We start from the raw sequence: 16,649 nt of genomic DNA, 5'->3' as shown, positions 1-16,649 counted from the left end.
GTCCTCCACAAAGGCATCCCTCCCTTAAGGCAGATAGCCCTCGAGTGCTTTGCCGTAATCTAATAAACCAAACTAATTTTATACCTCATGTTGAAGCTCAGTATATTGATATTTCTGGATAAGAAACCGTCACACATGGGCTTTAGAGATACCATTACCGTTGCTTTTTGTTTAAGCCACACATGGGCTTTAGAGATACCATTACCATTGATTTTTGTCTTATTTTAATTCTGATACTAATAACTTTACTTTGATATAGAATTACAGACATTTATGTGCTATTTTATTTTTCAAAACACATTTCATTCTTTATTAACAATTATTAAAATGCAATGCAATGTTTAATTGTTTTTAATTTGTTTCTTAAATTTGAAAGAATTATTTCAAAACTAGATATAGCAACATGCATATGTGTTCCATTTTCATCTCTTAGACATGCATCAGTTATGTTATGCACAGAATTTTAAAGAAAAACTCTTTTGCTTTCAGTTCAAAATGCATATTAAAATTAGTACTTGTTTTCTGATTAATAGCTATAGTAAAATGAACTAAAATCTGAAGACAAGCATTATGAAGATTTTTAAAAAGTAACTAAAAGTATTCAAAAGTTCATTCTGAAACACATGAAATGATTTTCTGCAAAACTCTTATGAGAAAAATTCATTATCTGAATCATCATAAATATATTCTCTTTAAAAACCAAATGCAGAAATTACACATATGAATATTAATTCTGAACAATCTTAATTAAGTAGCGTTTTCTGATTTTCAGTAATGAAAACATTTTTGTAAAAATTTTATATTTTCTATAAAAAATTATTTAAATATGTATCAACTATTTAATTTTAATAATGAATTACATTTTGTCTTTATTTATAGACAGAATACATTATGGATTTGGGGGGGGGGAAATGACAAAGTGCAATCTTGTTCTACATGCCTAATGACATTTAAGTTGCCCAAAACTAAAATTTTAATGTAATGAGTAAAAATACAAACTAAATATTATTGGCCACAGACAAGCACATGGAACAGAATATGAGGCATTGTGCTTTCTTCAATTAAACACATTTATTTGTCTTACTATGAAAAAAAAAAATCTTTACTATTTCTGGCTATGCTTAGAATACACATAATTTACATGATGTACTTCCTTCCTTCTACTTAATGGGAGGGGGTAATCTGTTTTGTGTTGTCTAAATGGCATCATTCTCATGTCTGTATACACAATTTGAAAATTTTAAGTTTTAATTACAATCTTATGTCATATACTTGCTGTAAAAATGCACTTAATAAAAGCAAAAAAAAAAAAAAAAAAAAAAAAAAAAAAAAAAAAAACTATGCAATGTATTATGGCATTCTATAGCTATATGAGCACAAGTTGAGAAAATTGCAGCTAATCTTACATATTATGTCCTTACATTACTTAAGATAATATTTACTTGTCATCAATGTAAGCACACATTCCAAACTGTCGGCTGCCAGATTCCATGCATTGTCTTATCATAAGTCTATAGCGAGGCTCAAATACATGAAGAGGACAAGGCACTGTGGGATATGCTAATGTACATACAAATAGAGGGATCACATGTTTAGGATCTTTGCCTGCACTAAAATGAAAAGTGCATCATAAATAATTCACCAATCAAAAACATATAAGTGAAATCTTAAGCACAGCAATTTATTACAACACAAATGCCCAGTTTTAGGGCCTGCATCCACTCTGGCCAGAATGGCTGGATAATACTTCCACATAAAATATTCAATAAAAACATTATAAAAATGCATTTTATAAAAAAATTAGACTGCTCACTAATGAAATCATTTCATTTTCATAAATATTTTAAGAGATTTCACTTACCTATATTTTATAAGGTACAAACAAAACAAAAACTTGATTAAATTCACAGAAGGAATCAACTTTGTTACATAATTTACTTCTTCCTGGATTTTCACACTTCATACTAAAAATTATATTACTTTAAAAAAAAATGCAAAGTTCTCCCTACTACTACATAAATACAAGCTTTAAGAAAGATTCAGAAATCCTCTAATTAGTCTTATGACTAATTATGTTACATGTGAATTCTCAAATACTGTAAAATATTACTGCACTAAATTAGTTGATTTTTGTAATTAAAAACTAATTATCTTATTATTTCTTTTTAACACTCTGAACTACCATAAATGCAATGTAAGATTTAAAAAAGATAATATACATTTGTTATAAATAAATGTCCATATAAAAACAGTTTGCCATTTACAGACAATTACTTAAATATCAAATTATACATTTCAGTACTTCATGAATAATTCAGTTAAATAAAAAAAATTAATTAAAATATTATTTTCTGTTTTGAGAAAATTAAAATCAAATCTTTAATACAACATGACTTCATTCCAATAAGAATGGATGCAAAATGTCTTACTTGGATAATTCTTCCATCTCTTCCATATAAACAGATTTTCTTTCTTCATAATCACGTGGGAATAGAGTTTTGATGGCAAGTTCAACAAAAACAGTTACACTTTGAACACGTTCAGCCAAGAACTTTTAAGAGAAGTTTAAACAAAGTTAATACACAAATATTATTAAGCTACTAAAATAAATCTAAATTCTCTATAAATGTAATACAACATAACTGAAATGAACACTTAATATAATATTAAACAGTTCTTTGCTCACTTCAGCAAGTGATGTTTTGCATAGAGGGCAAGTAGGCTGATGATCTAAGCAACGATTTAAGCAAAATCTACAGAAGCTATGCCCACATGGTGTTGTAACCGGCTCCCACAGAATCCTAAAAAGAAAATGCATTCAAAGGTATGTAGTCTTAACTGAATGTTATTAGGAAATTAAATTATATAGTACTTTCTTAAATCATTTACTTAAAAGCTTATTAACAACATAAAAGAGCTGTTCTTTTATTTCAACATAAAAGAATTGCAATTCATTTATCCTTTCACATAACCTACTGAAATTTAATCTTTGAAAAGAACAAAAAAAAAAAAAAAAAAAAAAAAGCCCAAAGAAAAAAATATATTCTATTAACCCTCACTCTTATAGTTTAGAACCTGAAATAGTAAAATGTAGAGACAGTCCAGTGGTTTAAATGATAAAAATACTAGTAATCATGTTGCATTTCATTGGAAGTGGCAAAACTTGGTAGTTTCATTCGCATTTTCATGCCTTGTTTTTGCATAGAACATATTTGAACTAATTTCCTCAACAAAAGCATATTTCCTTAGTGCCAAGGGATATAAAGTCCTGGCATGCTTTTTCAGAAATAATGATTTGTTAGTTATAATAACAAATGCAAATTATTAAGTTTTAAAATACTATGCTAGAACTACTAGATAAATGCCATATAAATAAACTGAAATGCATCTAAATTTAATTACGCAAGTGATAAAGAACTCTCAATACTTTTTTTTAAGATAACTATTTTAAAATTAGCCCTACAAGTACAGTGATAACTATTTTTAAACTAGGGGCATTAACAAAAATAAGTACATTAATATTATGGCATTATAAGTACAAACATGGTCCGGATTTTCAATTTGGGGCTCACAAAACTTTGATCAACTGAAAAGCTAGTTAGCCCCTTAAAAAAAAGACTAGAGAATAAACTGCAGCAATCCAGAATATATCAAATTACTAAGTAGAAATGGCAAGTTTCAATTTTTTTTTTTTTTTTTTTTTTTTTTTTTTCCCCTTCTAATTTAGAGACCAAACTTAGCTTTGATGGAATCAACCACTCCCTGGTTTAAACTTAAAAGATATATTTGGAAATACCTTCTAGAAATTTTTAGATCAAACTAAGAAGTAATTTTTTTTAAATTATTCATCTATCACTGAGGATAGAAGAAGGTCATATTTCATAAAAGATACTTGCCTTAAAGATTACATATATATATAAACAATATACAAGATTCTAAAGCAAGGAGTAAACCTACGTTTCAAATATTAATTGGTTGCTGAAATCCCTTTTTCACTTTTTAATTAAGCAGAAAATCCCCAGTTTAGATGACATCTGCTTTACTTCTTCCCAAATAAAACTAATTAGCTGACAATAAATTCCTTAGTTTTTACTCACAATAAGTGTATTTTTCCTTCATGCACAAATTTAGTTTCATAATTCCTTTTCAGGTAAACCAAATTAATTGTAACCTCACATTTTACATATCTTTCCAGCCAACTCTGTGCTTCGGCGTAAATTTAAAAATAAAACAGAAGACACTGAGGTTTAACACTAATGTTTTAAGACATATTTGGAGGCAGGTGAAAATGTGACTTTTCCTGTGCATCAAATTCATATACTTTACTGCTGAATGATTCAAAAACAGATTATTCAGTAGTAGAGTAAATACAAAATCAGTTGTATGAACTGTACGATAAGTAAGCATAAGTGAAACTTTGATTTTTTTAGATTATGACAAAGCATACCAAATATACCAAGCACCATACTGCTGACAAGTAGAAATACCTTCTTGGGGGATTTTCCAAGAACGAACGGCTTAAATTCATGTTACATATAGGGAAACTGACCTGTTTGCTGGAATCTTAGGTCAACTTACCAGCATTAAACAGTCCTATTTACTCAAGCCACCAGTGGGTAAATAAAGACCGTTATATGAAACGTAAAAACCAAAATTCAGAATATAACACTAAAAATATTATCCTTTAAATTTTAAACAAAAATCACACACACATACACAGAAAAAATTTAATATTAAGATATGCAGCATTACCGCATGCATAAAGGGCATTCAAAGTCTTGCTTATCAAGGCCAGAAACATGAATTCCTTGAGAGACTGACTTTTCATCTGGGGGGGGAAAAAAAAATATTACTCAAACTTTATTAAAAGCTCTCAAAATAAGATCTTACAATTTCAAAATAAATAAATTAACAAAGCATCTAAATATATTTTGTCAAAAAATGGTGGATTTATTTTAGTATGGCAAAGCATGCGAGGGCTATTTGCCTAGTTGGCAAGGAAAGATAATATACCTAAGTTAAATGCAACCATAACAATTACCGCATACAACTTAAAATTAATCTTTAATGCACCATAGTGTTTCTTAAATAATACTTCAAAATTTCCATAACAGATCCATAAAATCTTTAATGTAATTAAAATGAATCAGATGGTTTTACATATTTGCTTAAAATTAATAAATTTGAAGAGACATCACGACGCAAAGAAACCCATTTTTATTTAAATGTAAATAATCCGCTTTTAGCTGTCAACGACAAAAAATAGTGAAAAGAAAAATTGGCACAAGATAACATTTCCTTGAAAAGTCAAACACATTACATGCAATTTTTACAGCAAATTGAATGTCTTAATTGAAAACAATCTTTCTGCTGTTCTTTTCAAGTGAATTTCTCAATATAAATGATAGATGATAGTATCTGCAAGATACCAGACTAAGCGCTTTCTAAATATGAAATTTCTCTTAAAAATTTTTACTTGTACTCTTGTTTAAATAATTCTTTTGTGCATTTGAATGACGACTTAATTGTTCATTAGAATACCACCATTAAGGCATTAAGTATTTGCTTTTGTGCTGTGAAAAATGGTGTAAGGACATTTAAGTGTTTTTTTTTTTTTTTTTTTTTTCATTACGCAATCATAATCTATGTTTTCAAATACTCCAAGCTGTGGCTCGTGCAGTTCTATCTAAACTTTGATGTAACAATAATTGTACTATAGCCATTCACATTAATTCCTAAGTCTACATCTAAAGGTTTGATTTCTTATAAATCATGTAGATAATGTTAGGGATGTAATATTCAAAGAAATATTCAAAGTTGCTTTACAAAAGGAAAACACACTGCTAAAATTCAAAGTACTCATGAGATTTTTATTTTGTACTGTTTGTTTCATTTTCACTTCAATTCGAATCTATTAAGATCCTATCAATTTAACATAGTTTTGAATACAATGTACAATGGTGCATGTTACTCTGAATTTATATATTGTTGTGACATCTAAATTGTCTTTGATTATGTACAGCAAGCAGTAGATCCTAAAGAAATCTCTAATAGATTTTGCAGGCATTAAAGATAATAACAATTCTTAAACTATGAACTGCAGACTCCTGGAGGTGTAAGAGTTAATAGCTAGGACAACAGTTATGAATTTATAGCAAGTACCAATATTGATTTGAATGGGATGCCTGAAAAAGACTCAAAGCAACCTTGGGCATGAGATAAAAAAGAATGAATCAATAAGAATATCTATCACAATAAAAAGTATTTTTTACGAGTAAAAGCATTTTAGCTAAGTTCACAGATGAAGAATAAAGGAAGAACTATTAATCTGAATCCATTATGGACAACAAGAGTATCATATTACAGAAAAGCTTTATGTAATTTACCTTAATATACGAGCACCAACTCATTCTGCACAGAAGATACTAAAATGCTTTTTAATATATAATACTTTTTCAGTTCCATCATAAACTCAATCATAAAATGTTAAATGATTATATACTAAAATATTACATTCAGCAATGGTTACAAATTTCTTGATTCTTATATGACAAACATTAAAGAGCTGCCTTCACTTACTCATCCCTTATAAGATGCAACTTAATTCAAAGGAACTAGGACATAATGTTTTATAATGTTCTTCAAAAACCTGACAGCTTGAAAACAAAAAAGTTTTGAAAACAGATGATATTTTCTGCTGATTACAAACATATGTAATTTACATACTTTCTGTTTCAATAAAAGCGATTAATGTGCCTTTAAAAGTATTTACAAATGCGAGCTCTTCTTGTAACAATCAGCAATAAGCAAGTCTTCAGAGTTCTTAGTGACAGGAAACTTAAAAAACGCTTGCATGTGTGTAAACAAAATCTCCACAAAAATTTTAATAGCATTTTAGATAACAATGTATCCAAAATGCAATTTGTAAACATTACTAATCTGATTATTTGCATAACAGATGTTGATATTTGCATGAATAATGCAATAATAAGATATCACTATTATCTTCCCTAATGTATTCAAATTTACTTCATTCTACGAACTGTCCTTAACTTAGTATTCCTAAAGTGACTAACAAAACATTTTCTTTTACCAAAGTTTTGTGTATAAAACATGGTAAAGTATAGGATTTAGTGGCACATGCAAGTGGCATTTATATATAAATTAATTTATGAAACAGTACAAGAGCTCAAAATATGTTCAAAGTGGTCTAAAGAGAAGATACAGAATGCTAAAATGGTGGGACCAGGGCAGGGAATATGGGTCAAGAATGTTTTAATTCTAAAAACAGTAAACGATTTTAAGTTATGAAACTGTTTTCTTAATTTTTCTCAAATTACTGCTTTTTCAGCTTTGGGCACCTTTAGTGGAAAAACTGTGTGACATATACATACCAAAAATTTTGTTAAAGCTTTAAACTTTGATTACCTATCCAGTGAATTTACTAATTTATATTTTTTACATTGCGAATTAAAGTTTAAAAAGGCATTAATTAATAATCATGAACAATGTTTACACTTCTTTGTAACAATAATAAAAATTACAGTTGTAATGCCATTAGTATTTTAATTTTATTACTAAATAGGTTAATTAGGGACATATTTTATATATTCTAGCATACCATCAAGGCACAAGTTTTATTGGCTTTTGAGAAAGATGTCCCTATGTTTGTACTTAATCTTGTTAGAGGAAAAACTGTGTATATTTATAATGGTCCTCTAAAGTCACTTAGGAGTAATAAAAATAAATGCTTCATCTTAAAACAATTATGATGAACCACATTCTCATAACAGCTTTATGACATATGTATACTTAAAAGAAATTAGGACATTTAAAAAATAGCTTTTGATTTATTGTATACATCTCATTCCCCTTAAATGATTACACTTAAAAGAAAGTTAACTGGAAAATACTGAGAAATGCAAAACTGGTGCATTTCCTGGTATGATAAGTGGTAATAGCCAGGAAAATATTTTTAATAAAAAAGTTTTAATCACTAGAATCCATTTAGAAATACTACCAATAGACAAAAGCAATGCATAAATAGATACAACAGAAGTCCGCAAAGTTTGGGACCAGAGGTTGTGCCGATTTCAGGACAGAAAAGATAAATCTTAATATTCAAACTCAAAGTGCAAAATAAATAAGGTGTATTAGATACATTTGATTAAATTATTATTACATATTGATTAGATTATTCATTATATTATATGTACACAGCATCCAGGTTTTCCAATTTCGCCTCATGCAAAGATTTCCGGTTTCGGATTCCGGTGTTAGAATCACTTTTGCTGTAAAATTTTAACAGCTTTTCTTTATTTTTCCATATATCATACACAATCGTGTCGCAATTCCATACAATTCTGCTATAAACCGAGGAGTGGAACCTGCCTCCATCTTCTGCAGAATTTGCAATTTCTGCATTACTGTCAATGCAACGTGTTTACGTTTTTCAACGTTGTAAGCAGTAAAATCATGAGTGCGTTTCTTATCTGTCATTGCATTGAAAAGGGTTGAAATTTAAAATATTTTTAATTTATCTACAAAATATCTGGATGAAAAAAAAAGGCAGCACTAAAAAATCTTGTGAAATAACAAAACTCAGAAAATACAACGTGAATCATGAACTAGAAAGAAGAGTTGAGTAAATCGTCTGCTTTTTTTACCTTTATTCAGATTAAAGAGAAAAAACCTTTTATCATAATGTCAATAATTTGGTATTTCCGTTATTACTCATTATTATTCAGTAATTATGAAGTCATTAATTGGTAAGTATTTTTTCTTTGATATTTCGTACTCAATGTTGTGCTTTCCGGAACCTATAAACTGACTGTTTATATTTTGAGAGGCAATGCAGATTTCAGGAGTTGGTGGATTTTTGGTATTTGACTGTATTACTGAAGTTTACATAGTTTTATAAAAATCATGGGATTGGAAGTTAACTAATGAGCATATCTCACTTCAGTTTACTCATCTAGTTCAGAACAACACTAACCAAAATTTTAAAATTTTTTTACATGAATTATTTTTACTAATAAATTAATAATTTTTACAATTTAAAGAACTGCTGGCTTAATTTCTTGAATCAGGGTTGCCACTCAAACAGGAGAATGAAATTCCCTGACTTTTCCAGGTTTTCCAGGTGCGTTTCAAGAAAATTCCAGTCTATGCGCGTAATGTACGTTGGCTACGCTAACTGGTAAATTATGGTATTACTTGTATTGTGTAGCAAATTCACTTAATTATTCAATAAATCCCAGAGGACATTTATTCTTAATTATTCTTGGTATACTTTGTTTGATAATTTTGTTTACTTTTCCACTTAAGAAACTTAATAAAATTTAAGATATATACATTGGATAACAAATGTATGTTTTATTTAATTATTACTCATGATCATCATCAGTTCAACATGAGGCTAATCCGGTCCTTATAAATCACAATGCAATGCTAAATAGTTAGGTTAGATTTTAGGTAAATTTAATTTGTGTGAGGTATGTTCTTAAAAAGCACCTAACACTTGAAAACACAAATATAATTATAATAGTTGTTGTTTTCTCCATTGAAGATTGAGATTAGAATCTTCCCAATCTGGAATAAAGTAAGGCTTTTTTTGCAGACATTCTGCAGCTAAACGAAAGAAAGAAATCTATTTTAATAAATTGAGGTATTTTATATTTATTTCGCAACATACATAAGAAAAAAATATGTGCATTAAATTTCATGATGGTATGTCATCATACTGCTAGAATTAATTTCAAGATTATGCCAGAGAAAATTTCCTGAAATTTAGAAATATTATTTACTAATAATTAATAAATTTAGAGGGAAGAAGCATCATTAAATTATACGAATAACATAAAAATAAAGATAATTACTTAAAAATTGAATTAGAATAATCAACGATATTTTAGCGAATATAGTTATATTACATGGTTAGCCTAGATGTCACTCTTTGGTCTATGTAAAGAAGAAAATTTTCCATACAAGTAAAATGCTATTACGCCGCTAGAATGCGGAGGGAAAATTTGCCAAGGGATTTGGCGACGGAACCTGGCAGCCAGAATTTCCCTCTCCGCGATGTGTACCGGAAATTGAGAAACTTGTTAAGAAGAAATATTCTTTGACAAAAAGAAAGCTACGAAAATCCGTTTTTAAATTATTGCGAAAAATCCAAGAAGAAACATTTTATCAAAGGACATTTCTTCTTGGATTTTTCGCAATAATTTTAAAAACGTATTTTCGTAGTTTCCCCCCCTGAAAATTACTAACCCATGAATTAATTTACTTGCGACAAAAAATATTTTCTTTTAATTTTGAGTTTAACTACTTGCGCTAAGACTAAACTTCACGGTTGCGGTGCCGTGCGCTACAATATAGCAAGTGATAAAGTGTCTCATTTACGCCGCTCCGCATCTGCGAGTGCAATCCAGAGCTGTAACTCGAGAAATAAACAATCTCGTTGTTAGGCGACGTGTGCACCATGTTATTTTCATTTTTGCGATAAATGCTTATCGACGTGGTGTTCATGTCGCTCGCAGTTTGAGACAAAAACATCTTGACGTGCGTAGCACGTCTTTTTAGCGCACGTGGTTAAAGAAATTTTAAAGGATATTCATTTAATGAACTCTTGATAACGTGACCTTCGAACTTCGACACCGGTTTCCAGCTTTGGCGGCAGATATATCACGCATGCACAGCTGTTTCCCTCTATGATGGAACGGAGCCACGTCTGTTGCAGAGAGGTTTTCCTTCTTTACAATACATATTCTTTAATTCTAACCTCCATGGTACCATATACTAAGATTAAACCCATTTTGTTTTATACGAGAACAGGTACTTACTTTAGTTCATGCACTGCACATGCGATTCTCGAGAATACTGGAAACCAAAAGTTGCAGGAAACTTGCTTTGCCTTTCTAAAAGGCAATCAAATTGGAGCTGCGAAAATTGGCTCTATGCCAGCAGACACTCACGTGATAGGCAATTCGCCAAAAAAGTTATCTCTTCCGACGTCGGCGCAAAAATCGCTTTTTTTGGCGGGATCATTGTATGAACTTCCCTGACTTTTCCAGATTTTGACAAAAATACTTAAATTCCCTGACTTTTCCCTGAATTTTTTGGTCAATTTTCAAATTCCCTGACTTTTCCCGGTTTTCCAGGTAGCGTGACAACCCTGTTGAATGCTTTTATAACAAAAGCAAAAAAGTAGATTTTTCCATAGCCAAACCTACTCACCAATTATCAATATTTCCAATTTCGAGTGGTGGTGAAATAAGCTCCCTCCTTCACTTTTTACAAGTCTCTGCTTTCTTACATGACTACATAATTTTGGATCAGATGAAGAATGTGTTTTGTATCGAAATTCTTTAGTGATGGTATGTTATTTTAAAATCATTCATTTAAGATGACTGGACAAAATGAATAAAATAAAAAGAATACAAATAAGTAAAAGGGGAAAAGATTTAAACAAATTTTAAATAAACCACAAAGTATATTAAAATGTACCTATTTCATTGCTACTTTTAGAATAAAAGACTACTTAAAAAAATATGATAGTGCACTCTCAAATAAAAATGCTAAGGGAAAAGTGTTTATTTTAGAAACTGAAGTGCAAATTTGACAAATCTGAAATACAGAGCTTTTTATGAATAATTTATGAAGCAGTTTTTAATTTCCATGTGCCAAAACCTGAAACTATGTACAACGATAGCAAACAAAACTGAGCCAAAGTAATGAATCATGCATAAGGTATTTGATATCATTTGGGATTAGTTTTAAATATTATACTTTTCCTCTACATAACAGTGAGGAAGTTAAGAAGCCATAACAATTCATTGTGTCACTGTAGTGCCAGCTGCAACTCAGATTTCTGCTGCTAATTTCGATATTTACCTTATTTTCATTTATACTATACAGTGCACTATGCTAAAAATGGATCAGCAGAATCCCTTATGGACCCAGACTAATGGATAATTGAAATTCCACTGTACCTGTATTTACTCATAGTTATTTAGAAAAGTTTTTTTTTTTTTTTCGAAAAATACAAGCCATTTTACAGTAATTAAGAAATTCTTACATTTAAGAAATTTAAGAATGAATGCAGAATGTATGTACTCAATTAATCCTACAAAATCAATGGAAAGATATTCCTCTTTTTAAAGAAATACAAACTAAGACCATTTAAATATACAAATTTCATTTAAGTGGAAATATACATTTTACAGAAACAAAATACACTGATGGGGAGGAGGGGAAAAAAAACCAACACTAAGAATGAGTTGTGCTACATACACAAAATTTGGCAGACATCTTGATACATCTGAAAGATGACTTCTATTAAAATTTTGTGTAGGTATGTAAGAGAGGCACTAGTACTGCCACTGAAACATGAAAATCAAATTTGCTTTAAATGCTGTAAAGTCTCTGAGTATTATTTATCATAGAGAATTGATGTTAATCAAGATTGCCTTTAAGATGAAGATGCCATTATCAACAGCTCAGTGAGTTTGAATGAGGTCATGTAAGAGGGCTATGAAAAGGTGGATTTTCTTTCCGTGATATTGCAGAAAGATTTCGCAGGAATGTATCCACTGTGCATGATTGATGGCAGCAGTGGTCAAGGGAAGGAATTGGCTCAAGAAGACTGGATTCCATGCAGCCATGTGGCATTATTGAGGGAAGACAGCCATATTCTGCATATGGCTGAGGTGCAAAGTACTGGATCTGCAGCAGAAATCTCAGTTGCAGCTGGCACTGCAGTGACACAATGAATTGTTACAAACCACTTACTTGAAGAGCAGCTTTGAGCTAGACACCCTGTAGCGTGCATTCAACTGACTCCAAGCCACTGCTGTTTGCAATGTCAGTGGTGTCCAGCTCACGAGAAAATGGAGTGGAGATCTGTTGCTTTCTGATGAAAGCCAGTTCTGCTTTGGTACCAGTGATGGCGGTGTGTTGGTTAGAAGGAGGCTAGGTGAGTACCTGCAGCCAACCTGTCTGTGGAAGACACACTGGACCAACACCTGGAGTTATGGTCTGGGAAGCAATTTCGTCTGACAGCAGGAGCATTCAACCTGTTCTGCTGCCAATCATAAGCAGCATTCAAGGGGGTGTTTTTCAACAGGATAATGCTCACCCTCATACTACTGTTGAGACCCAACATACTCTACAGTGTGTCAACATGTTGCCTTGGTCTGCTAGATCACCAAACCTTTTTCCAAATAAGCATGTATGGGACACCACTGGACAAAAACTCCAGAGTTATACATAAGCAGCCTTAACTGCCCCTGTATTTAATGACCAAGTGCAACAGGGATGGAACTACATACTTGCATTCAAAATTCTGGTGGTTACACTGGGTTACACTGGTTATTAATGTACCAACATTTCACATTTGAAACAGGTCTTGCACCTGCATTAGCCTGTAATTTTGAAAATTTAATTAATTAAATCTATTACCTAGACAAATGTATTGCCGAAATTTCATTATTCCACAATACATTTTTCTTTGTGTTGGGATATTTTTTCGTCAGTGTATTTTTAAATAAAAATATTAGCTCCAACAATGATATCTGCAATAAAATTTTAGTGATATTATTAACTTAAACAATTCACAGAAAGATTCCATACTTTAACAAGAAAAAGAAAGCATTACCTAGTATTTTTTCAACACTATCGAAAAAAAATTCCAGGATTCCGTGCAATTTACTTCTTCCAGTACATTCTTTCCATTCAATTCCACTCCAGTCCTATTCATATCACACATAAATAATAAAAATCATTGAATACATTTGTATCAAATTGTCATGCACTTGCACTGTGGAAAAAAAATGGATATTTAAATTATAAAAAAATTAACATAATAAATTTATATTTGATCTACAGCAGGATTAAATTTAAACACGGCCCCTGAATGACTTAAAAACATGCACTTGCGCAGACTGTTTGGCAGACCTAGTCACCGAGTTCAACAGCTATCTCCTCTTTTGATAGAAAGATCAAGTTATGCATGGAGATGGTTTCTCTTGAGTAATTGAGGCTTTAATGTGCCAACACACTAACAGTGATGTGTTCCAAGTTTGTTACTTTTATCAAAGAAGCTGACTACTTCCAGCTACTTGTCTCAATAAGCAGATCTGGTTGTAGACTCTTCATGTATCTTTGGTTCTCCAGTTTATGAATTAATCTAGTTACAGAGCCAGAATGGAGATATTTTCTGAAAATCATTAGTAGCACAAGAAACAAAAAAAGGAACTGAGGTGATGGAGTTTATTATTGACATTTGCTACGTTGCATGCTTTTTCATTGAAAGCATCTTACTGCTTTTACTGACAAAGGATGATGATATTTGAGCCATACTTGAGAAAAACAAAGATTCGAATCCAACATCTCTAAACATTATGGAGCCCAACAAAGGGATGTAGATCCATATGCCAGGGCTAACCGGGTATATATGCAAACTGAAGATTCAAGCTTGGTTTTTCGGAAATCCCCAGACCACTGATACTACTAGTAACCAGCTTGTCGACACTAGTGGTGACTTCTAAATATCTCTCATATGAGCTGAAGCAGTGAGCAAAGCAGTATGTTGAGGATAATATCTTATTCCTCAATTATTACGACCCTCCTATCCAGACATATGGGTTTCCATGCATAGCAAATGCATAGAAGTTTTCTTCCCATGGTAAACCAGAGACAAAATTCTTGCAACAGCATTTCACTGCGAGTTCCATCCTCGAAAAAGGAAACAGTAAGAAAGGAAAAAATGCAAACCTAAGGCAAGAAAAGAGAAAAGAAAATATTACTGCCCCTGCATACTGTAACATCTGATATAGGTGATCTCCCAAAGTGTTAAAGTACCTCAAGACTGCCACACCCATACTCATGAAGAGCGAGCTGAGGGCACAACAGTAGAAAGTTAAAAAAAATAGTACAATTAAGATAAAAGTATTCCACTTGTCAACATTATCACTAATCCAGACAAACTCTCACAGAAAACATTTCAATGGGAAAAATGAAACATATGCAGTAAACACCTTTAAAAGACTTTGGGATTCATTAACTGATTGTACGAATATTCATATTGTTACAAAATGACCAGGCGCGGTGAGATAGCTTCCCCATAAAGAAGTTTTAGGGTTGCCATGAAATGGCAAGAAAGGCAGGGTTGCCACATTTGGCGACAAAATTGGCGATATGCCATGGACAAATGGAGAACTTTCTGGAACAAATTCTTACCGGTTTAGTCCAGAATGTTCTCAAACACAAGCCGAAAGCTATATAAACCATGCTGGTCCGCAGTCAGTGTGTCTTGAGTTAGTCAGTCCATGCGGAGTCTATCAAGTTGATAGCCAGGCAGCGAGTGCCAAGTGGGTCGTCGACTGCACCGAAGGAGTCTCATAGAGTATTGCCGAGAGAGCGTGTTGAGCTCCAGGAACGACTGAACCGAAGAGTCAGGAGCTGTGCTCTGTGTGTCGTTGAGTCCATTACAAGTTGTAGCGTGGAGAGTCTCGAGAGTACATGGAGTTCCAAGAACGACCGAGCAGAGTCGGGAGCTGTACTCTGGTGCTTTGCAGTGAAGCTGTCTCCAACGTTATTGCCTGACAGTGTGAAGGCTGTGTCGCTGATTGTTCCAGCGTGTTTATTGTAGATCTTCGACGACTGTAAAAGTGACTTTGGAGCTGTCCTGATTAGTGTTGGATAAATACAGTGTGTTTCGATACTTCATCATCAAGTGTCGTCGTTATTCACTCCAAACCCTCACGAACCCCGTATGAATGTGAAGGAAGAAAATAACGTAACAACTGGTATCAGAAAATAACAATATTCATATATTATATTTATACATGTCAAAAGTAGAAATTTTATCATGATGCTTTAAATAGACTGATTAAAATATTGTAACACACATAATATACAAAATTTTTCAATATTTATTACAGGCCAGGATAAGATAAAAGTTTTTCTAGAAACAATACATATACTACATGAAATAAAAACTAAAATTATGAATCCAGAAAACAAATAAATGCTAGTGATAATCACATACTCATCAATTACCAATTGTCAGATAAACTGTTAACCAAGAGTTCTTATATTCAGAAGAAAGTCAGCTCAAGCACAAAAAAGCAGATGCAAGAAAACTTACAACAGCAGTTTTAAGATACTATACTTATACTAATATTGTTTCTGATAATGCATAAAAGAGAAATAGGTGCTTCACTTGGCAAAACATGTGTGATCTATTTGCATAAGAAAAGACATGCTTTCCTCGAGAATTTTCTATAAGAAACTCGCTTGTACTTACACAACACTACAGCTTGAAGGAACAGCCATGTGGCCAGTCTCTTCAGAGAGATCTGAGCCTGTATTAGACTGTTAATGTTTAGCAGTCTACTCACAACACTTCTGATAGGAATTATACAGAAGATTTTTCTCACTATATCAACACACAACATTATCGTAGCAATTCAGAAGCACTTCAAAGGGTTCTTCTGAGAACTTTCTTTGAAAAAGGCAAGTATGTTATTCCAGCTAGGCTTTCCTTAGTGGTAAATATGTCTTAAGACTAATTTTCACTATTATCAACACTTCAGTGTTTCTGAGTTGAGATGACTTTCATACCAAAGAATAATAATATTATAATA

General features: G+C 31.7%; 1 protein-coding gene across 1 annotated transcript in view; it reads right to left on the bottom strand.

Annotated features, from left to right (window-relative positions):
* Nucleotides 1–16,649, bottom strand: part of LOC118188810 (LON peptidase N-terminal domain and RING finger protein 3) — a 119,956-nt gene that overhangs the window by 37,278 nt on the left and 66,029 nt on the right. Inside the window, exons 5-9 of the mRNA XM_085809038.1 lie at nt 13,658–13,751; nt 4,753–4,828; nt 2,687–2,801; nt 2,430–2,551; nt 1,443–1,610 (exon numbers count right to left, since the gene is read on the bottom strand). Coding sequence (XP_085665164.1) covers nt 1,443–1,610; nt 2,430–2,551; nt 2,687–2,801; nt 4,753–4,828; nt 13,658–13,751 — 575 coding nt within the window. The remainder of the gene's footprint in view (nt 1–1,442; nt 1,611–2,429; nt 2,552–2,686; nt 2,802–4,752; nt 4,829–13,657; nt 13,752–16,649) is intronic.

This window comes from Stegodyphus dumicola, chromosome X2 (assembly GCF_044657685.1).
Source record: "Stegodyphus dumicola isolate Sdum_Otavi_A_Nest chromosome X2, ASM4465768v1".
In the NCBI taxonomy this organism is placed as follows: Eukaryota; Metazoa; Arthropoda; class Arachnida; order Araneae; family Eresidae; genus Stegodyphus; species Stegodyphus dumicola.
The sequence above is the reverse complement of the archived record's forward strand: the minus strand, read 5'-3'. Positions and strand labels throughout refer to the sequence as shown.